Source organism: Homarus americanus, unplaced genomic scaffold (assembly GCF_018991925.1).
Source record: "Homarus americanus isolate GMGI-L3 unplaced genomic scaffold, GMGI_Hamer_2.0 scaffold36970, whole genome shotgun sequence".
NCBI classification, from domain to species: Eukaryota; Metazoa; Arthropoda; class Malacostraca; order Decapoda; family Nephropidae; genus Homarus; species Homarus americanus.
The window spans coordinates 1,661,525-1,686,175 of record NW_024740094.1 but is presented as its reverse complement, the minus strand read 5'-3'; the positions used below and the strand labels follow the sequence as shown (position 1 = coordinate 1,686,175).

The 24,651-nt window shown below is 38.3% G+C and overlaps 1 protein-coding gene across 1 annotated transcript; it reads right to left on the bottom strand.

Moving 5' to 3' along the window:
- Nucleotides 1–900: 900 nt before the first annotated feature.
- LOC121875121 (FAS-associated factor 2-like) lies at nt 901–24,454 on the bottom strand. The gene is made up of 8 exons (XM_042379498.1): nt 24,325–24,454; nt 21,561–21,695; nt 14,396–14,639; nt 13,307–13,490; nt 12,850–13,119; nt 10,908–11,124; nt 7,343–7,485; nt 901–2,257 (listed from the first exon to the last, which is right to left on the bottom strand). Exons 1-8 carry the CDS (start codon nt 24,382–24,384, stop codon nt 2,122–2,124), a joined length of 1,389 nt encoding a protein of 462 aa, XP_042235432.1. The 5' UTR covers nt 24,385–24,454; the 3' UTR covers nt 901–2,121.
- Between the last annotated feature and the right edge of the window lie 197 nt (nt 24,455–24,651).

Below are 24,651 nucleotides of genomic sequence, written 5' to 3'. Positions count from 1 at the left end.
AGCTAAGGGTCTCGACTGTTAAAATTGGTCATAAAAATTATCCTTTAAATAACGTGAATGATTCACCCATTGTTTACACTTCGGTACAGTGGTCCCTGCAAATATACGATCCTCACATTTATGTTTTGCAAACCTCCGAGATATTAACGTGTACTCTATTCTTAGTAGCTTATGATGGCCTTGTAACTTTCCACTCATGTCACAAGTCAAATCTCCTGATATATGTTATACAAAAGATGCCTAAATGAACCACAGTGGACACTCCCTTCACCAAGTCAAAGAGTCATGAGAGCATATTGTACTTACCCAACACCTACTGTGTTTTGCAAGATGTCATCTTATTTAAAAAACTTGAGGTTGATAGCTCAGCAAACCTAAGCAAGCCTGCAGTCTTAGTATACAGAAACAAAATGAAATGTTAAAACACTTCGCCTAGACCGGTGTGCCATCATCTGGCTACAAGTTATAAATGAGACTTGTGTAACATATTTCAGAACAGATGATGATGTTTTACATTAATTTTTTATATGTTTATTCTTTGAAAAGCTTTCATTCCTCTGTTAAAAAAAATGGGGGGAAGTTACACAAGAACTTAAATCATTTTCTGTGAGAAACCGACTTTGAATATTTACAAACTGCAAAATTTTGTGACTTTCTTATACTAAACCTCAAAGAATTGCAGAGGACCACCATATAAGCAAGAATTTACCTAAGTAATGAACAAAGGAACATTGTAATCTTCCTAAGAAAAGCATGTAACTGTGATACAGTAACCTCTGGAGGACTCTGCTTCAGTAGTGAGGGATTTTTCCAAACATGACTTCTTATTTACACTCTTGTTGACCTTACTCTTAAATTCCATCAGAGTGAGAACTGGAATCATTATCCAAACCAATGCAATCTTTTTCAACAAGATTTATAATTGAACAATTTTGCAATGGTTGCTCAACTATGGTCACCAGTGTCCAAGCATAATTCTGGTCTCAGCAACTGACTTGGAAGATTATTAGATTAATAGTAGTGCTCAAAAGTGGTCCACAGAACTATGGTACATATAACTAAAATGTGACTAGTGATTCATGGTGAATAGCTCCCACAAATGGCCAGTGTGCTGTTAAGCCATTGGAGTGACATGGAATCATAACACAGTATCCCAAGTTACTTAATAGTATATAAACTCAAGACAACACATCCTCACACATTGTACGTTGTACAAAATTCCCAATGAACAGTGTGGTTGACAAACATTTCTATTTGTCAACAATCGTACCACACCCCAATATTTACAGTTTGATATTCCCTATTTATAGTTCCCTTAACCTTTTACAAGATCTTCTTGACTTGTCATAAAATGCACAACACACTGTATCAACCACAGCCTTTTTCCAGTACATTACAGCATTACACTGATACTGGAATTAAAACTTCCATTCCAGGTCCTCATACACACGCACTGGTCAAATCATGATTCTACTCTCACACTTGTTTTTTGAGAAATTATACCAATTTTGATCTACATATTCCTGAATTATTAAATACTGTTTACCAGTTCTTATCATCCTGATATCTTATTGCTAAGGATCTTCTTTCCCACATTGTTACAAGTATTTAGTGGGGTCCCTAACTTCCTCTTGGTTAACCCTCTGGTACTCTTGGCCACGGTCAGAAATTTCACCCCCCTCACAGTCTTTCAACACAGGTTGTGTCAGTAACTGGAACGGGTTTTCCATCTTAGTAAACATTGGGTAGAGCGATCCAGATCCATTTTGCCCTCTTAGAGATGCATCTGCCAGCCCATAAAGCTAGTGGGAGGAACTTAGGTGGTAGATAGGGCCAGTTCACTGTTCCAGCATTTCTGCTTATGGAAGGGGTGCTCACAGTGAGAGATACTGTTGAGCGGGAAGGGTTACCCCAGCACGGAAGCAATTAACGACACAACTTACGTCAAAAGAATACGAGAGGGTCAACAGGGTTGTTGATACCGAGGACAGTAATTACCAGGACCTAGTTGAATAAGAACTTCAAATAGGCAAACAATGACACTAAGTATGGCTCAAAATTGGCATGATGAGATATGATCCAGGATCTCTACATATCACATTCACATGGTGCTCAACCAACTCATGCATCTAAGTCCGACACAAAAAGCATACTGCGGGGTGGCAGACGGAACTCTTCAAAAGTTGGTGGTTGAGGGTTTGACCCTGTTGGTTCACATGGCACAACTTGTCGTGGGAAGTTTGTAGTCACTTGAAACCTATAACAGCATATCAACATTACTTCATAATCTAGACAAACAGCAATAATGAAAATAACATAAATTTGGGTAAAATAAAAATGAAGAAAAAGAAGACAGTGGTGGAATGTATGCAAGTCCAATAGGGATACATAAAAAAGTTATTGTGTGTTTTTTGTGTGCGTGTTTAAGAAAGTTGAAGGGTAAAGGAGAGATAAACAGGACATAATGTGGGTAGTGTCAGTGAAGGAAGGAGCAGCTACTGTGATGAAATGTAGAATTATGTTTTGGAGTATAATGTGATATACCACAGTACTGTAGTATTGACCACTAAGATTAAGAAATGGGTTATTGTATGTTCCTACCTGCCTGAGGATAAAAAAAGGAAGAGGTGCACATACATACATACACACACATATACCATGCTATATCCCCTATACTGAACAGGCCAAGGGTATAAAAAAGCATTATACATTATAGGATTAAGGATAAGTATCTCAGAGGCATAACTCTGACATAATAAAACATAAAATGGAAGAAAATGGTGACCTCCAACTGTGACCTATGCATCACTTAATGTGCAGTCTCGTTCAAGGTTCTTTGAACACTGCTGGAGACAGCTGGCAACTCAAGGCTGTTTGTTTACTTAAGTACGTAGTAAAAATTATGAACAAATGTAAAATTTGATAGGTGATTGGTCACTTAGTTCCCCATTGCTTAATTAATGGTTGGGCTTTGTTGTTTCGTATTATATTATACTACGTAATATAGTAAACAAACGGCCTTGAGTTGCCAGCCGTCTCCAGCAGTGTTCGAAGAATCTTGAACGAGACTGTACAATCAAAGACAAAAATCGTGTCGGGGTTTTGTCCAAAGATTAAATACAACTCTAGAAACATTATGAGAGTCCCCTTCCACAAGGAAGAGTGCACCAAAAGTTTAGCCCTTCGGCATATGTTTACACCAAATTTCACGATACGACTTTTGTCTTTCATTGTACAGTCCTGTACTTTGTTTTGAACAGGGATCGCTACCACCAAGCCACAAAGAAACAAAAGCAATCCTAGGTAATCCCGGTTCACACGCAGAGGTCCAGGGTTCGATTTCCGACTAGTGAGGCATTGTTTGTATATGGAAAGCCGCGTGCTATATGGACTGATGAGTTATACAGTATATGTAGCCGCGTGTTTCCAAGCTGGATTCTGTAAAATGCTCCTACGACCACATAGTTGGGTTTGTGTGAAATAAAACAAAGCCTAGGATTGCTTTTGTTGTCCTTGTGGCACGGTGATAGCAATCCCTGTTCACACACAGAAGTGCAAGGTTCAATTGTCTGTAGTATATGGAAGTCTGGGTGATTGATATATATATTCTGTGTATATATATATATATATATATATATATATATATATATATATATATATATATATATATATATATATATATATATATATATCTCAGCGGTTAGCATTCCTAGTCACATCATGGGCTCGTGGGCCATGTGTTGAATCCTGGCGGGGTTGAGAGGAGGGTGGGTTGGGAGGAGGGAGGGTGGGTTGGGATGGGGAGGAGGGTGGGTTGGGAGGGGTGGGTTGGGAGGGTGGGTTGGGAGGGTTGGGAGGGGGTGGGTTAGGAGGGTTGGGAGGGGGTGGGTTGGGAGGGGTGGGTGGGGGTGGGTGGGTGGGGGGTGGGTGGGTGGGGGTGGGTGGGTGGGGGTGGGTGGAGGGGGTGGGTGGGTGGGTGGGGTGGTGGGTGGGAAGGAGGAGGTGGGAGGTGGGGTGGGTGTGGGTGGGTGGGGTGGGTGGGTGGGGGGTGGGTGGGTGGGGGTGGGTGGGTGGGTGGGTGGGGGGTGGGTGGGTGGGGGGTGGGTGGGGGTGGGGGGTGGGTGGGGTGGGGATGGGTGGGTGGGTGGGATGGGTGGGTGGGGTGGGTGGGTGGGTGGGTGGGGTGGGGATGGGTGGGTGGGTGGGGGTGGGGGGTGGGTGGGGGGTGGGGATGGGTGGGGTGGGGTGGGATGGGTGGGTGGGGGTGGGGATGGGTGGGTGGGGGTGGGGATGGGTGGGGGTGGGTGGGTGGGTGGGGGTGGGGATGGGTGGGTGGGGGTGGGGGGTGGGGATGGGTGGGTGGGGGTGGGGTGGGGATGGGTGGGTGGGGATGGGTGGGTGGGTGGGTGGGGTGGGTGGGTGGGGGTGGGTGGGGGTGGGTGGGTGGGTGGGTGGGGTGTGTGTGTGTGCTGAAAGTCATACCATGGATTTTGTTAAAATTTTATACAAAGGTACTACTTTACATGCGGATTTAGGATCTGGTTTCTTAATTTAAAAATTTGAGTAATTAGTGTTAATTAATGACCCTTGAAATAATTAAATAAATTTAGAACATTTAAAAAGTCATTTATGTTGTGCCCCAGGGTTGGCAGTGTGTAAGTTAGGGTAGCTCTTGTGTGATTGTACTGTATTGATAAGTTGGAAGAGTTGTCTCAACACTTATACTTAATGATTACATATACAGTAAGTCCTCGCTTAACATTGTTTCGGTACTACATTGTAAGAAACTTTAGACACCAAAAATTTGTTTAACGTCCCGGTGACTCGGTACAGCGCATCACCCTCTCTCGTCTGGCCGCACTAGGTTTGCTCTAAAACTGTACTCTAACTATTCGAAATAGCTTCCAAGCCCCCACCAAGCGGTACTGGATGTATTAACCCAATTTGAAGAAGGTAAACATGCTGTAGACATAGCCGCCGTGCTTGGTCTAACCTCCACAACGGTGAGTACTATCCGGACCAACATTGAAAAGATTAGTGCTGGAAGTGGTACTTCACTGCGTGCAACTAAGACAACTCTTACTAGAAGTACTGTGATAGAAAAGGTGAAAAAGATGCTGGCTATGTGGATGGAGGACCAGAATCAATGCAATGCCCCTGTGAGCCTTATGGTTAACCAGCATAAAGCCAGATCCTTGTTTGACGACATGAAGGAAACAGAGGGTGTAGGATCGAAGGAAGAGACCTTTACGGCCAGCTGAGACTGGTTTCAACGATTTAAGTGTCGTTATAACCTCCACAACATAAAGATGACTGGTGAAGCTGCTAGTTCAGATACGGTTGACTGCCGAGACATTCCCGCCAGAATTCAAACAGATTATCCAGGAAGGAGGCTACTCATTAAAGCAAGTCTTCAATGTGGATGAGACTGGTCTCTTTTGGAAGAGGATGCTTGAGAAGACCTATATCTCCAAGGAGGAGAAAAAAGCGCCAGGTTTTAAAGCGGCAAAAGACCCCTTGACGCTGCTGCTTGGCATGAATGCTGCCAGCGACTTCAAGCTGAAGCCTATGTTGATTTCTCACACTGTCAACCCATGGGCCCTGAAAGGTTACTCTTAGGATCACCTTCCTGTGATCTACAAGGCAAATAAGAAGGCATGGACAACCGGTGCCATATTTAGCCAGTGGTTACACATGTACATCGTCCCTGCAATGAAGGAATACTGTGCCAAGGATAACCTTGACTTCAAAATTCTTCTGATCATTGACAATGTTCCAGCTCATCCTCCCAATCTCGACGACTTGCATAACAATGTAAAAGTTGCATTCCTGCCCCCCCCCCCCAACATGACAGCACTGATGCAGCCTATGGAACAAGGCGCCAACGCCTCATTCAGGGCGTATTATTTACGCTGTACCATGGCCCAGCTGCTCAAGGCTACAGACGGAGAAAATAAACCTACGATCCGAGAACATCGGCGTGGCTTCAACATTCTTCATGCAATTGACAACATTGGCAAGGCATGAGAAGAGGTTTCAGAAAGTTGCCTGAATGGTGTGTGGCGTAAATTGTGGCATGAGTACGTCAACAGTTTCATGGGATTCACGGATTTAGTCCCAGCAGTGAATAGGGATATCCTCAGCTTGGCTAGGCAGGCAGGCTTTGATGAGCTGGAATCAGAGAATGTTGAGGATGTCCTGGCATCCCATACAGATGAGCTCACCAACGAAGATCTGCAACAATTAACAGAACACAGTCCCGTTGAAGAAGCCGAAGAAGAACCTCAACAAATGTTAACTTCCAAGAGGATGGCAGAAGTGTTCAACATGATCCAGCAAGGAATGCAAATCCTTATAGATGATGACCCAAACAGAGAACGTAGCCCAAAGATTCAACGCAGCATTGATGACAGTCTTGGTAGTTACACTGAGATGTATAAGGAGAAGAGGAGTAGCAGCACCAAGCAGTCAACACTGGATTAATTTTTTCGTCACGGGACGGCAGAAGCAGCTTCTTCACAACAGCCAGCAACCTAGGAGGAGCAAAAAGCGGTGGAGGAGCCCCAGTCAGAGCAGGAGGAGAATGCAGTCGCAGAGTCTCAGTGCAGCTCCGCCATCCGCCCCCCACTTCACTACCAACCACACACTCCCTCTACCACCTCCGCCCATCGGTGAGTACCAATACAAACTTAGTAGTTGTATATGTATGCACTATTTTCTATAATTGGCAATGATTTTTTATATATGTAATGTATTTCATGGGGCAAAGGGAGGCTCAGGAACGTAACTCCCGTATTTTATCTATTTCTTATGGGGAAAATTTATCAGCTTAATGTTGTTTCGTATAACGTTGCGTTTTCAGGAACGTAACCCGACGTTAAGCGAGGACTTACTGTATCATCATCATGGTAAATACCGAAAAAAAAAAATCTAATTGAAAAATTTCCATTGGATCAACCCAATATAGTATAGCTTGACACCATGTTAGTCAAAATGTTTGCTCAACTATACAAAACATTGACACATTCTAAAAAATACCTCCCTTATTTAGAACATGCCAACTTCCCCTCCACTTATATTTTCCCAATAAATACTTTCCTTCTTTGCTAACCCAACACAGTACAATATCTACTGCATATTCAAGTTATTTTTATACACTTATTGTGCTTTAGTTCATGATTATACCGGTAATAATAATTAACCCTGCAATACAGTAATTACCTTGTAAAACTAGTCACTAAAATGTTCCTAATGTCAGAACTGTACGTTAATTTTTTTGAACACCAAGTACAGTTTGCATAAAATCTTATAATTTTTCCTTATTAACAAGATAAGGACTTACCTGTCTGGAGAATCTGGATGGCAAAAAATGTAGTAATACAAACTAGACAGACTTTCTATCTTGAGGAAACGTCTTTCTAGTCGTGTTCCCTGAGGCAACTTCACCACAATATGTACTACTCCATTTGTGCCCTCTTCTGGCTCCTGAGGAGGAATGAATTAATGCATCAATAAAATAAAATAAAATGTTATGTAATGTAATGTTGAAGGGATACAACTGTGCTCATTTATAATTAAACTTATCACAATCTCTCTAAAAATACTTTAGGTTTCGTGTTTATTCAAGACATCTTCAGGTCATGAGATCCACTAATTCCCGGCCAAGAAAGGGTGACCTGACATTCCATCAGAAGGTCAGTAATATGCCACCACTAATCCCCCACCCTACCTCCACCTGAGATTGCGTCAGGTCAGGTACACGAGACCCACTACTCCCCCACAGCTCCAAGTAAATGGAAAATACCAGTCTTTGCTGTAACACACAACTTTATTCATGCCCATATCATAAAGATTTTTAATTTTCAAATAAATTTCTTTTACCAAACTTTAGATAAACTATTCTGGATTATTTTAGTAAAGAACTGGAGTTTCTAACTTAATTAGAACTGCATTTACAGACTTTGGTAATTTAGACTCAAGGAAAACATCCCCAGCACCCAGAAACATTCTGGGAAAGTGGGTTTGTCTGTGCAAGATGTCTAGTTTAGACACTCGGAAACTTTTCCCAGTAACAGGAAAAGATTCCGGGGATGAGGAATTTTTCCGGGTTTGAGAAAGTCGCCTGGTTAGCCGGAAATCTCTCATCCCCGGAAGTGGTCTGCACCAATTGTTCCGGCTAACGGGGATTTCACTGTACTTGTACCACTATGTGATAGCTAAGATCAGATTTACAATGCTCTCTACCTGAATGCTTTTCCTGCATTGTCACTGCTATGAAAAAGTGATGTGTAATAACTCGCAATATTCCCCGGTGACTATCAGGCTGAGCAGTTGAACTGTGTCATGTCACCCAGAGGATGGTTTGTGTGTGGAAGATATTCTTTGTACATAAAATAATATATACTCTACCAGTAAATGGGAGAAATAATCAAAATAATAATATACAGTGACCCCTCGTTTAACGAACACCTCGGTTAACGTAATTTCGATTAACGAACTGCCTTCCATAAGGATCTTCAATTCCGTTAACGAAAAAAATTCGATTAACGAAGTTCTTACGTAACCGACCTCAACATGTTTTCGCTTGCACTGACCAGGCAACCAGCTTTAGTATCAGTCCGCCAATACATTAATCGGATCTAGGGCTTAAATTCCTTACTATTTTAGTAAATATCAAGAAGTTTATACTATTCAATAATTTTAAAGTTTAATATTCAATTTTTAGTCATTTTAACAATTATTGAACATAATTGAAGGTAAAGTGACTAGTTTAATGCGCGGCATCCAGCCTCTTAACACAGCAAACAGGAGTTACTGTCTCTCTCTGTTTTCACTGGAGGTAACATCTTGCTTGAGACTCTCTTCAACTAAACGCTTTTTTCTGTGTTTCCAAGCAAATTATTGGTCATTTTGAAATATATTTTACATATTGACAATATATAATGCAGTGCAGTGTTGATTTAAAGAAAATAATCTTGAATTACACCAAGAGAGCTAAAATTTTATGGGTGAAATGGTGCCATGGGGTGACTTCTCTTCCACCCCAATGCCTTCTCCTCCACCCCATTCTAAATCCCATCATCATCATCCAGGAGCCTTCTACATACACACCTCAAAGTAAGTGAACTTTTCTACCATTTTTGTTGAATTTAGGAAATTTTCGGTGAGCTGGAACCAATTACCCAACAACCCATTGAAACAATGGTTTCACTTAACGAACTTTTCGGTTAACGAACGACCTTCTGGAACGGATTGAGTTCGTTAACGGAGGGGTCACTGTATATATAATAAGAGAAAAAATAATAGGTTGTCATTTGGCAATCATTTCACGAGACAGAGAGGAGCCAAGAGATTCACCCTGCTCTCTGTGCCAACTCTCCTGCACAACAAATATTTATTCCCTTTATGTTTTTACTTTATATTTATTTATTGATTTTTTTGCATGTTCTGTCTGAAAGAGTTGAAAAATAACTGCTATGAGTGCTAACTCTGTTTCTTCAGGGCCTCAGAAGCACAACTTATTTTCCCCCATAAGTAATTACTATCAACATCTGATCAATCACCTTACGGTCACTTTTCCAAGGCCCCAACCTCACTGTATAATGGTCAACATCTGTACAGTAAACCCCTGATATAACAAAACAAACTCATCTTCATAAAACTTAGTATTTAAATTAGTTAAGTATAGAAGCACAGAAGTTACTTTTCCAATATAGGAAGTATATAATTTCAATACAGTAGTGTACAGTATAATGTTTATAGAGAAAGGTTAGAAAACTGCAAAAAAAAAGAAAAAAAAAGGTAAAATAAAAATACAAAAATTCTGGGGCATAATAAAAACAATCACTTCAGTTATATTTACAAACCTATCAAACATCTATTGCTAACAATATTCTGTTAGTTGTACTTTAATGGTATCTCTGAATCAATTCCCAAGATATTATGGAACAGTGTGAGCTGGAACTTGGCAAGAACATTGGTCCTCACAAGACTTGTATGATTTTTATGATGTGACCGAATTAAACCTGAGAATTTGACAGCATAAGCATATCTCTCTTTTTTTTTTTAAATGGCACTTTCATGGCTGCCTTTTCCATAAACAACACCTGGTTACTGTATTAAGTACTGTACTATAAATACCAAAGTTCTATTGTTTTAGTACAAAAATGTCACCCATATTTTGAAACACTTGAATTACTACATCCCAACACCACACACCCCACCACACTTGTCTATTACCTTGTACACCACCACACACTCCACCACACTTGTCTATTACCTTGTACACCACCACACACTCCACCACACTTGTCTATTACCTTGTACACCACCACACACTCCACCACACTTGTTTATTACCTTGTACACCACCACACTCTCCACCACACTTGTCTATTACCTTGTACACCACCACACACTCCTCCTTACCCCTTTCATAACATGCTCCTATACCTCTTGTCTCAATCTTACTCTCTTTATCCTCCTCCTCTCACACTGCCACCCACTTCTAATCCCCAAATAAATCAATTTCATCTACAAAGTCTTTATATCTTCTGCCCTATTTTTTCACGACAGCTTCTTTACACATCAACTTAAACTTCTTTCCAATTTCCACCAAGCCAATCCTTTCTTCACCAGTTCCAAAAACGTTTATAGTATTTATCAAAACACACTCTTAAATTTTTCCTCATCTCACTAATTTCTATTTATTCCACAATCACTCTGGTACTCAATCTTAACAGCTGGGCACACGTCTGTATGCATGAATGTAATATTCCCCAGTAATTCATCTTCATCATCATTTTACAGCCATTTTCCATGATTGGATTTAGGGGCAATGATTACAAATTTAACACTTTAAATTAACTCGTATGTAATGCATTTCCTGTTGAAGTTAAAGTTCTCACCTGTGGGACTCTGTCTACCATCTCCACCTTAAGTCGTCTGATGTCGTCTTTCTGTCGCTGCTGGTCCTCCTCCTTTTGTTTCTCTTCAAGCTCCTTACGCTCAACTTCTTCTCTTTCCTGTTGCCGTTTACGCTCTTTCTCCTGATCTGCCCGCAAACTCTCTTGATAGTCTTCATCTTGCTGCAGCCTTAAGGCAGCTGTTAATTCTCGCTCTTGCCTAAGAGTTTGGAAGCAGAAGTTAGTCTAAGTAAGAAACTAAATAATGCTGGAGGGAGTGAAAGCCAAGCCCCTTGTTGTATGTGCACACAGTACTGTGCAGCTCTTAGACAGTCAACACAAATTATAGCTACAATTAAAGAGATATTTCAGTTAAATTTGGTGGATGTTTAAGATAAAGCAGTGAGTGTGAAATATGACAATGGATGCAAGACTGAGAAAGAATTATTACTGCTTTCTCTATTACATATAATAAATTATAATTTGAATTTTTATATTTCAAGCAAATTTAAAAAGCTTGAAATTCCAAGCAATCGCACGATACTTTGACCTTTGGTCATGCTGGGCTGAATAGTCTAAAATCTTACACAAGGCAAAACCTTCAAGTGCCGCTTCCACCCATGTATACAACGACCAGGTACAGTAGAACGTCGATATAACACGAGATACATTCCATGAGAGGCCGCTTTAAACCGAATTCGCACTAAATCGAAGAGTTGTTTCAATGGAATAATTTAGTTTGGTACTTGAGAGAAACACTAAATTCTAAAAATACTGGAAGTCAACCCAGATACACCTCAGCCCATCTCCTAGAATAAACAAAACATTGTTTTTTGTAGTATTATGTTAAAACAAACTCTCATAAATCAAGACAGCTAAAATTATGGGACGTGAAATGGTCTGTATACTAGCGATAGCTGATGGGAAGATGGGGAGGGAGGTGAGGTGATATGTTTGACAGTTGATGCCAAGGTCTAGTGCTTATTTATTTATCTGTCCTTAAGAGTGACTAAGTTTTTCTCTGATAAAATGTCACTGAACTGACATGTTCTAATTAATTTTATTACAAAGGGCTAAATTTTTTATCGCGTGCAAAATATATGACATTTATACAGTATTCAAACTATTCACTGTCTTGCAAGGATTCCAGTAATGCAAATTACATTCTCCTAACTTTACTCTGTGATATTATATAAGATAAAAACTGTCAGCCTATAACCACCCAACCCTGGCTGGGGAGAGGTGACAGTGACACGTTTGACAGTTGGGGCAGAAGGTCTGGTGAAGTATTTACGTATTTGTTTATTCATGTCCTTCAGATTGAGTTTTTGTTTATAAAATGTCACAGAAGTGACCAGGGAGAATATAATTTGCATTGCTGTAATTCTTTTAAGATAGTGATTAATTTGAAAATAATCATGCCATAGTTTGCACTAGACAAAACTTTTAGTACATTATTTTGAGTACATGTACAGTACAACTTTGCCCTTCCGACAATAGCGTGCCGAGAAAAACATTGGGCGCGAATCTTAAAATGTGATGCGCCAGATTGACTCACGCAAAATAGGAAAGATTAGCTTTAAATTAAAACAGTGTCCTTAATTGTGGATGTCACTTTAAATTAACAATCTTAAATTGAATCACTTTAAATCAACGTTCTACTGTACTTAGTTCTGGCCCAACCTTCAGGTAGTGAAGTAATGTTTGTATATGAAATTATACACATTTTTTCTAACTCTTTAAGTTATATTATGCACTCTTGTCCTTAAAATCTGATAACAAAGAGTGATCGAACAAGATGTTTTAAGATTAGTAAGAGGTACACCAGGTCTACTCTTCCTCAATAGTGATGTAATTGAACTAGTGAACCTGAATACAAGAACAATACTTCCTTTACTCGTACCGACACAAATTAAAAAAAATAAATACAAATTAAGTAACGTACCTCTCAGCTCTAGCCACCACAAGATGAGCTTCATTATCCCGAACAAGTGCCTGAAGTTGTGTTGTCAGCTGGTCAGGTGAACTCGGTCCCTCTAACCTCCCGACAACAGTCATTCGGCCATCACGCAGGACAATCAATGCCAGGAAAGGATAAGCGTTCTCCCTCAAGGCCTGGGATACCCTGTAACCTTCAGCAGTGGTGACTGAACAGCCCCAAAACACCATGTTGCTGTTAACATACTCCATCAGGTTGGGGTCTGACAGTGTGCTCCTGTTAATGAGAAGGTCAAGTGAACTCAATAAAGTATAAACCAATATTCCAACAAATAAAATCAACCTATGTTTCCTTATGCAGTACTATTTAGTGTTTACTTTACCCTTTATTTTTTTTTTTTTTACAAACCTTTTCCTTCTAGATGAAAAGGTACCAAGGTGGTGAACAGCCACAAAGAACCCACCTGCAGAAGATCGGTGTGTCCTGGTGGTCAGCACAGTGAAGGTACACCAACAAGAACTTAAGCTCTGACTTGGCATGGCTCAGAGCCTGGGAATAAGAGCCCTGGAAGAATGATGGGTGCTGCTGCCCATAATCACTTTCATATTCTCCGATAAACCGCAGCACATCCCCAAGAGGGTCAGTTACTGTTGTGAGTAAAATAAACAAAATACTCTTTCAGTTTCCTAATAATACAAGGATATCTGGACAGCATGAAAAACTAGATACTATTTAAATATCCATTTCTCTCTAAATTCAAGACAGTATAAGACGAGAGAAAAAACAAAACATTAGATGCGACTTACTTTACATTTGGTACACCTATCCCTCTAAAATATTGGCTCTAAATTCTGTAATTTTTCATGGAAAACTGTAAAGTGAGTTGACTTCACAATGTGGGGACCTCATAACCATCATTTCTCACCCATCAGAGAATGGTGAACTGTGGCTAGATAAAAATCCACTACAAACAACATTTATCATCTGCTAGTCTCGGGAGATGTTTAATCGCTGTAGTATCCAAACAATCACCTGTGTTTCATTCCTTTGATTTGAAAAATTACTGAATGGAAGAAAAAGATAAATGTATGTTCGTGTATTATGATTCAGCTTTTGTTCCCACTCTATAAAAGTGGGTTGGTGACAGAGTATCCAGCCATATAACTTGCTTCATATTTCTGATGGCAACTGGGACCACCACACCATCAGACACAGTAATCATAGCTAACCCACACAGTCTAAAAAATGGACATAAAACAGTAATGATGATGACTGTACATCTCTTATATTTGACAAAGTGTTGAGCTTGAAATGAAATGTCGAGAGAAATGATAGTACATGCCATCCTCCTTTCAAAACACCATAATCCTGACAAACAGTAGAAGCTCTTCAACAGCAAATCATAATGGAAATCACTATCTACTATAGGTTTATCCTAAGTACTGTGCAAAAAGTTTGCTATAAAAGGTGTATAACTCTTCAAGACCTAGACAGATAACACAGGCAGCATTCCTAATATGGGCAACCCTTACATATGCTGTACTGTACTTACATCTTCGGGGGTATGGGTAGACGATCCTGTACACGAAGAGGAAGAGCGACGAGAGGGAAGAGAATGTGAGACGGAACGGTAGAGTGAAGAGGTAGTAACCCCAGCTGAGCAGGTTACTCTGTGGCCAGGCAGGTAACAAGGTGCCTCTGTTTGTGTTCACATACCCATGAGAGTTGCCCAGCTCTTCATAGTCACCTCCTCCTCCTCCACCATCACCTTCTCCCCCTCCTCTATCTACCAGTTCCTGCAGAATCATTGCACATTGTTAAGTTGGCCACATAAATTCTACAATCTATCATTAACTTACTAATTTGAATGCCTGGTTGATCTAACAGAAAAGCTGAAATAAGTTATTGTACAGCAGTAAAGTAACTCATTTTTGTAATACCATTTCATCCTTTCAGGCTTGAAAGTTGTTAAAATCTTATAAGTGATTGATAGTTGAAACTGGGGAGGTCAATACGACTAGCAGAAAATGACAGAAATCTGGAAGAACGTTGAAGACGACTTAATGTGAATGGAAGTAAAGAAAGAATAAAAAAAAAATTAAACTCAGATGGACAGACAAAAGATGGAGAAGATACAAATATTGAAACATTTTACAACTGCTTAAGAAAAAATCCGCACACACACACACTGTAGTTCATATATGATGGTAGACAGGAAATGCACAGTAGAAAATAAAATAACAGTAAATGATGATTGCTAATAAAAAAAAAAAAAAAAAGCTTCCCTATTTACGATAAAATTCATTTGTATGAGCATCCGTCCATTATACTGTACAGTTATCCCTTGTTTAACTATTGGGATGCACTCCTGAAAAACCCATTATTAATGTGTATTGGTCGAGAGGGATATTGAGAAATAGTATCCTAAACAAGGGAAAATGAGAAATAAAATCCTAGATGAGAGGTGAGGAGGAATAGTATCCGTCGAGACCAGGGCTGCGGAGTCGGAGGAAATTTCGGCTTGCGGAGTCGGAGGAAATTTCGGCTTGTGGAGTCGGAGGTGGAGTCGGTAAAATTGTCCAGACTCCGACTCCGACTGAAGCTATTCTGTTCCTAAGAACAAATATATGAACTCAGGCATATTCATGGCAGTGATTCCACTGATCCCACTAATTTTCTTAAATTATTAAAAGAATTTATTTCCATTTTATAAGCATTATTATGAATTTATTGTAGCAGGCACAGTATAGCACTATAATTTTGGACGATAGTCTCTTCTTTACCATTTGAAATTTTGAATTATATCAAATTTTGTTTCGTTGAAAACTGCACAGAGGCTCTCAGCTACAAAACAGTTAGCTACAACCTGTTTTTGGTGAGATTAAGGCAAATTTAATTTAATAACTTAATCATGTAAGGTTTATCCATTTTCCTTAATAAGGTATTCATTTCTTTAATGTACATAAATATATAACTTTACTTTAAAAGGAATTGTAGGATCATCATTTAGATCCACATCAGATTATGAGCTTAAACAAAATTCATATGCTGAGATCGAACTTTTAGATATACATGTAAATGGTGTTTTCTAGTTAATATCTTGAATTCTTAATAAATTTATTTTTCTTTTGATTGAAACTTTGAAAGTCAAGCCTATCATCTTTTTGTAGTTCTTAAATATCGTCCAGATCATTAATAAAGCTGTAGCAGTATAGCCACGGTGTTTTACTTTATACCTATGCAGGTTACAACATACAAATTACAATTAGGATGGTAGAAATAGTTGTTACAAATAGGCCAAGGAGTCGGAAGCATAAAAATTTGAGGAGTCGGAGTCGAAGGTTTTGTCTTCGACTCCACAGCCCTGGTACCTATACTGAAATTTTGAACAAAATCCATTTTTTGGCCGAAAATGACAAAAATTGTAAGTCTAAAGCCTTAAAGGATTTTTGGCCAAAAATACGTTTTCTCTCTGAACTAAAATTTAATGTGCCTAACTATTTAAGTACATCCAGAATAATACACAAGCACCAAGAAATGACCTCGAAAACCCATAAGTGGCGAGTAATTAGCATTGCAAAAGTAATTAAAATATTCTAAAAATAATTTGAACATTTTCTAAAAGCCATTTGAACAAGTTATAATCAAGATATCAAATTTTGGTTAACAGATCCTTAAGCAGCACATTCAGGAGTACCTATACTGAAATTTTGAACAAAATCCATTTTTTGGCCGAAAATGACAAAAATTGTAAGTCTAAAGCCTTAAAGGATTTTTGGCCAAAAATACGTTTTCTCTCTGAACTAAAATTTAATGTGCCTAACTATTTAAGTACATCCAGAATAATACACAAGCACCAAGAAATGACCTCGAAAACCCATAAGTGGCGAGTAATTAGCATTGCAAAAGTAATTAAAATATTCTAAAATCATTTGAACATTTTCTAAAAGCCATTTGAACAAGTTATAATCAAGATATCAAATTTTGGTTAACAGATCCTTAAGCAGCACATTCAGGAGTACCTATACTGAAATTTTGAACAAAATCCATTTTTTGGCCGAAATGACGAAAATTGTAAGTCTAAAGCCTTAAAGGATTTTTGGCCAAAAATACGTTTTCTCTCTGAACTAAAATTTAATGTGCCTAACTATTTAAGTACATCCAGAATAATACACAAGCACCAAGAAATGACCTCGAAAACCCATAAGTGGCGAGTAATTAGCATTGCAAAAGTAATTAAAATATTCTAAAAATCATTTGAACATTTTCTAAAAGCCATTTGAACAAGTTATAATCAAGATATCAAATTTTGGTTAACAGATCCTTAAGCAGCACATTCAGGAGTACCTATACTGAAATTTTGAACAAAATCCATTTTTTGGCCGAAATGACGAAAATTGTAAGTCTAAAGCCTTAAAGGATTTTTGGCAAAAATACGCTCTCTGAACTAAAATTTAATGTGCCTAACTATTTAAGTACATCCAGAATAATACACAAGCACCAAGAAATGACCTCGAAAACCCATAAGTGGCGAGTAATTAGCATTGCAAAAGTAATTAAAATATTCTAAAAATCATTTGAACATTTTCTAAAAGCCATTTGAACAAGTTATAATCAAGATATCAAATTTTGGTTAACAGATCCTTAAGCAGCACATTCAGGAGTACCTATACTGAAATTTTGAACAAAATCCATTTTTTGGCCGAAATGACGAAAATTGTAAGTCTAAAGCCTTAAAGGATTTTTGGCCAAAAATACGTTTTCTCTCTGAACTAAAATTTAATGTGCCTAACTATTTAAGTACATCCAGAATAATACACAAGCACCAAGAAATGACCTCGAAAACCCATAAGTGGCGAGTAATTAGCATTGCAAAAGTAATTAAAATATTCTAAAAATCATTTGAACATTTTCTAAAAGCCATTTGAACAAGTTATAATCAAGATATCAAATTTTGGTTAACAGATCCTTAAGCAGCACATTCAGGAGTACCTATACTGAAATTTTGAACAAAATCCATTTTTTGGCCGAAAATGACAAAAATTGTAAGTCTAAAGCCTTAAAGGATTTTTGGCCAAAAATACTTTTTCTCTCTGAACTAAAATTTAATGTGCCTAACTATTTAAGTACATCCAGAATAATACACAAGCACCAAGAAATGACCTCGAAAACCCATAAGTGGCGAGTAATTAGCATTGCAAAAGTAATTAAAATATTCTAAAAATCATTTGAACATTTTCTAAAAGCCATTTGAACAAGTTATAATCAAGATATCAAATTTTGGTTAACAGATCCTTAAGCAGCACATTCAGGAGTACCTATACTGAAATTTTGAACAAAATCCATTTTTTGGCCGAAATGACAAAAATTGTAAGTCTAAAGCCTTAAAGGATTTTTGGCCAAAAATACGTTTTCTCTCTGAACTAAAATTTAATGTGCCTAACTATTTAAGTACATCCAGAATAATACACAAGCACCAAGAAATGACCTCGAAAACCCATAAGTGGCGAGTAATTAGCATTGCAAAAGTAATTAAAATATTCTAAAAATCATTTGAACATTTTCTAAAAGCCATTTGAACAAGTTATAATCAAGATATCAAATTTTGGTTAACAGATCCTTAAGCAGCACATTCAGGAGTACCTATCAGGGCTGTGGAGTCGGAGTCGGAGTCGAGGAGTCGGAGGAAATTTCGGCTTGTGGAGTCGGAGTCGGTAAAATTGTCCAGACTCCGACTCCGACTCCGACTGAAGCTATTCTGTTCCTAAGAACAAATATATGAACTCAGGCATATTCATTGCAGTGATTCCACTGATCCCACTAATTTTCTTAAATTATTAAAAGAATTTATTTCCATTTTATAAGCATTATTATGAATTTATTGTAGCAGGCACAGTATAGCACTATAATTTTGGACGATAGTCTCTTCTTTACCATTTGAAATTTTGAATTATATCAAATTTTGTTTCGTTGAAAACTGCACAGAGGCTCTCAGCTACAAAACAATTAGCTACAACCTGTTTTTGGTGAGATTAAGGCAAATTTAATTTAATAACTTAATCATGTAAGGTTTATCCATTTTCCTTAATAAGGTATTCATTTCTTTAATGTACATAAATATATAACTTTACTTTAAAAGGAATTGTAGGATCATCATTTAGATCCACATCAGATTATGAGCTTAAACAAAATTCATATGCTGAGATCGAACTTTTAGATATACATGTAAATGGTGTTTTCTAGTTAATATCTTGAATTCTTAATAAATTTATTTTTCTTTTGATTGAAACTTTGAAAGTCAAGCCTATCATCTTTTTGTAGTTCTTAAATAACGTCTAGATCATTAATAAAGCAGTATAGCCACGGTGTTTTACTTTTTACCTATGCAGGTTACAACATACAAATTACAATTAGGATGGTAGAAATAGTTGTTACAAATAGGCCAAGGAGTCGGAGTCGGAGGTTTTGTCTTCGACTCCACAGCCCTGGTCGAGACAGCACGTAATTATGCAGCAGCATCTTCAAATTATCACCCAGTGGCACTCAGAGTGGGTGAGGCTGAGCTGTGAGCTATGTTATTGTTCAACACATAATTTTGGGTAATAATTTTCTTAATTTCTTTTTACTTTGTTACATGCACACACAATTGTTCATTTTGAATGTGAAAAAAAAAGAGAGAATAAATACAGTCCAGTATTTCTTACATCTGCAGGCGTCAGTCTCGAATTACGGGAGGGGAAACGGGGAGCGGTGTCAGGATTTCAGTCACCCCTTATCGAGCCAAGCTGTGAGCTGCATTATTTTTATTTTTCAACTCATAGTTTTGGGTAGATACTGTTAAATGCACACATAATTGTTCATAAGTAATATGACCCCCCCCCCTCCCCCGAAAGTAAATAAATATCATAAGGGTAAAAAAAAAATAGAGGGAATAAATATTTCTTATGTGCACTGGGGGAGGGGGAGAGGAGTTGGGGATCTTTCAGCTGTTCTCTGTCTGGTGTCCCGTGAAACGATTGCCAAATGGAACGGCAGTATTTTTTCTTTTATATATTTATTATTATTTTTATTTATTCCTCACATTTACTGTAATTATGAAGTGCTTTCACTCTGTTTTGTGCCAAGTGCTTTCGCTGTTTTTGTGACTGAAGTAAGCAGTGTAAATTTGAAAATGTCTTGCAAGCTGTTGCTGAGGGCTCCTGCATTTGGGAAAGGCAAGGCACTAAAGAAAACCATGTGTCTGGAGGTGAAGCTTGACATTGTGAAGCAACCAGGCTTGTTCTTAATGATGTGGTGAGTGTTGTTTAACTGTTATTTAGTTAATTTATTATTGAAGGAATTTTTTTTTTGGTGCTACATGTGGACGACAGACTGGCAGGGAACGTATCCCATTGAACCCTATGTTATAATGATCCTGTATGATATTTTGATATGCAATGGAGTTTTCAGGAATGTAACACCATCGTAAATCAGGGGATACCTGTACATTATTCTTAAGTCTTGTGGGTATACAGATTCCTAGAGCAGAAATTGATACAGTAATAAAATGAAAAAGTAAGCTAAAAAGACAAAGAGAGTAGTCATTAAAACAGTACAGTGCTGCCACCACACAAGTAGACAAAACACTGTAGCTGAGGATGTGATGATGTGCGGGAATACTCAAGGATCTGAAGCTATCATTATGCAAACAAAGATATCTAAACTTAATGCTGCTTAAGTTATATATTTGGGCTGAACTTCAAGAAAGAAACTTTAGGACCTCCAGTACTGGCCTCGTGGACTAAGCCCCCACAAAAGCTAAAGAGTAATAATAACGTATTACTTCGGAGAGTCTTACGCCAAATCCACATAAGGTAATGCAGGTAATACAGTCCAGACATCTCCGAGAACCTCATAACTTATTCAATGACCTCCAAGCATATTGTGTTCCATGTGACCAGTAATCATGATAATGTTAAATATATTCATGGTAAGAGTAACAGAAAACAATCAGTGGTACGGTAAATCTAAATACTGTAATGAGCATCATCCGTATAACTCAACCATCAACTGCCTGAAAAGTGTTCCTCTTCCATTTACCCCTAAGTGCAAAGACAACCCCTTGAATATGATGTTTTAACCCTCTTGAACATCTTAACCCCTAAAGTATGATCATTTAACCCCTTGAGTACGATGATTTAACTCCTCAAGCAAGATGACTTAAGGGGTTATGACATCACACTCAAGGGGTTAATTGTAGAAAGATATACAGGACATTAACATTGCAAAGTTTAGTTTTAGGTCAATTAATCCCAAACCTAAGTTGTATCACACATATGGAATAAGAACAATACAAGTCCGGGTCTTGCTTTGTAATTTAATAGTAATGAATACTGAAAACCCTTAAAATGACGACATTCTCTGCCACACAGGTTAAAATGCTGTATAAGATTTGTAACCACACATCCAAAACTGACTGACGGGAGGTTGGCTTGTTTGGATTTTTGTTAACTATACGGTGGATTCTGACATAAACGCCCTTTCCCCATTTGTATATTTCCACCTTTACAAATTATTTACCTTCACGAATATCAGGTTAGACGTCCTAATTTTTCTACACCAAGTCTTCACGAAAGTCAATATAGCACAAGGAAATGTACAACACTCAACCCAATATCTGTCTTACAACTTCTGAGGTCCTGGGAGAAGTAAGAGAGAGAGAGAGGGAGAGATCTAACCTGTGGTGATGCTCGCGGTGTTGGTGGAGGACTCTCCCTCAGAGCGAGGTGGTCCTGGACGGCAGCCTCCAAGTCCCATGAGTGATTCTCCAACTGAGATCTTGCTTCTGCTAAGTCTTCTGTCCCCGTCACCTCCTGAAAGAGTGTTACATTATACTACGTACTATAGTAAACAAACGGCCTCGAGTTGCCAGCTGTCTCCAGCAGTGTTCGAAGAATCTTGAACGAGACTGTATTCCTATTAATGCAGATAATTGTTTTGTTCCTCACTATGTTGAAAATTAAGTGTTAACCTTGTTCATGCTAAACAATGCACAAATCCTATTAGAACCTGACTTAACCTACCTAACTTTCAAACCTGTGCATTGCTTGTTTCAATCTCTAGAAAATACGAATGAATTCAATCCAATATAAATTGTAATAAACACGCCTGATGAGATTGTCGTTCATTTCTTGACATGTAAACAAAGCCCTCGAACACTTCCATATAGCAGACCATGTGCACCTCTTCTTCCATGCCCTGCCCACTCACAAGTAATTTATGATCAAAGGATAAGCTAAAAAAAAAACCATAGTAATACAATGTTTTGATTTGCTTACTCAGTATCATCAAAACAACATCTGAAAATTTGGTGCAATTCCAAGAAGTCCTTTTGGTGCTAACCGTCTGGAAAGGCCAGGAGGTCTAGGGGGCTCCGCTTAGGAAGTTAGGTCAGGTTCTATTAGGTTCTGTGCAATGTTGTATCGTTTTTATTACTTACTATTATCCAAAGAACATATGTGGAAAAATTAATGAAATGTGAACATCGAAAATGTCACCAGGGATCTGAACATTGAGTCATACGAGGTTAGATAGAGAAAAAAAGGTATTATTGCGTTTACACACCGTTCATTCCTACCACTAATCTATTATGATATTCGAATAAGACGTCTAATTAAAAGATAATTTTCATCCATTACATTACCGGCGGAAATGCATAATAACGGAGATGGCATATCCAAAATGTTCACTGTTTTCTTCCATTAATCTTACTCTATTATCGCCTGCCTCACCTCCAACACTGCGTGTCTCCTGCTTATCCTTCATAAATCATCACGCGCATGCGTTCCTGTACACGTCACGCGGCCAATCAAAAGCGTTTTTGTTTTTGCAACCAATTAAAAAGATTTTGGGTTTAATTCGCGGTATATCTGGCCCAATCAAATTCGAGTTTTATTTTGGGTCTCTCATATTTCGAAATTCAAGTTCAGTTCCAACCATGGAAGTCTGCGATGGGTGTCACTTAAATTATATGGAGCCGATTGCGAGTTTTTGGGAAAAAAAAGAAGAAACTATAGCATTTTTTCGATCGCATGGTGTTCTTCCAACCTCAGTAAAGTGTGCTAAGAGCAAGACAATGTAAATATCGCAAAGACCAACATATGTGACGTTGGGTAAGAATCTCAGAAACCAATGACGAACAAGAACCAGGCCAATAAGGTAAGAAATAGATGATTCCATCATATGGTGAGAGTCAGTTAGGCTAGGTTTGGTTTTTGTTTTTCTAGTGTTTTTTGCCATGATTTTTTTCAGAAAACGTCCAACGAAAAAAAAAATCATAAAAAACCCGCTAATTTCCACCAGAAATGAAGGTCATATTCGGTCTAAACGCACACAAATACACTAGAAAAATATATTTTTTACTTTCTAACAGAGAACGGTGTGACAATGCAAATTTACCGAAAAAAACATTATTTCTTCTAAAACGTTCCTGTCGGAAATTTATAGTTTTGAGATAATTGAAATTTTTATTTTATAATAAAATTAGCCAATCAGAGGGAGTATTTTTTTGTCATAGTCGTGTGCGTGAATCAGCGTAATTCCCGATCAGTTTCAAGATCGATACTGTGTGTGAAGGGTGTACATTGGCTGACTGGTGCGTTATTCACTGTTTTGGAGAATGATGGAGCAGCTACTGATATTTTTAGGGTTCATGGTGTTCTTGCATCATCTGTAGTGTCCAAAATGTAAATCCGAGTATCAGTATCATGCAGAACGCTATACATGGTACTGTAATAAAAGACAAACACTAGCAAAGCCTCACTTAATTTAGGTTACATCTTCACTTTTCATCTAACCTAACCGCCATCCTATATCCTCCAGTATCTCTCACTTAAGGGCAGTTATATCTTCTCTATGCCTCATTTCCAACAGAAACGTTATAGAAAAGTACTATATATATTTTTTTTCTCAATCTAATCATGTATGACACAATATTCAGATCCCTGGTGAAATTTTTGAGCATATTGACCGCAGTCTCCTTATAGGTCAGGTCATGTTACGTAAAGTTAGGTCAGGTTCTATTAGATTCTGTGCATTGTTATATCGTTTTTATTTCTTAATATCATCCAAAGAACATTAGTGAAAAAAAAAATGAACAAAATCGAAAAATTAGATCTGGTGTTAGCTACCTGCTCCACCTTAACCTTAAAAACAAACAACTTATATAACTTCCTTCACAGTACAGACAAGCTAAAACTACACACACACACACATACATACCAGCTGTAAGAACCATTAATAAACCCAAACCACGCCATTACCACCACAATAACCGGTAACCCAAGCCCGAGACATAACATCCTCCAGGAACTCAAACCCAACACACACATACCTTATTACCCTAACCATAGACCTATAACCTATAAAATTACTTCTATACAATAACCACATATTAAAGAATCTAATGTATTATATAAAAAAGAACAAGGCTAATATATATACCTGGAACTGGACTATTTTTTCCGTGTGCTCTTGTGTCAACTGTTGGCTGTCGTCGGCCATGTTTGTGTACACTGGAGGAGCCCGGGCAACAAGGACCTATCACACCCCTCCTTCCCTCACACCTGCTGCCCTCACCTGTATCCCTCACCTGCTGCCCTCACCTGCCGTTTGGAGGCTTATATACACAGATTGATTACATAATATAGATTTAATTAATAATAATACCTGTACTTATTTGATTTCCTACCTCATTCTATTCGTGCTAGAAATATATACTGTATAATAGAGTGACATTGATAACACCTCCACTTTCCTCATTCTATTTAT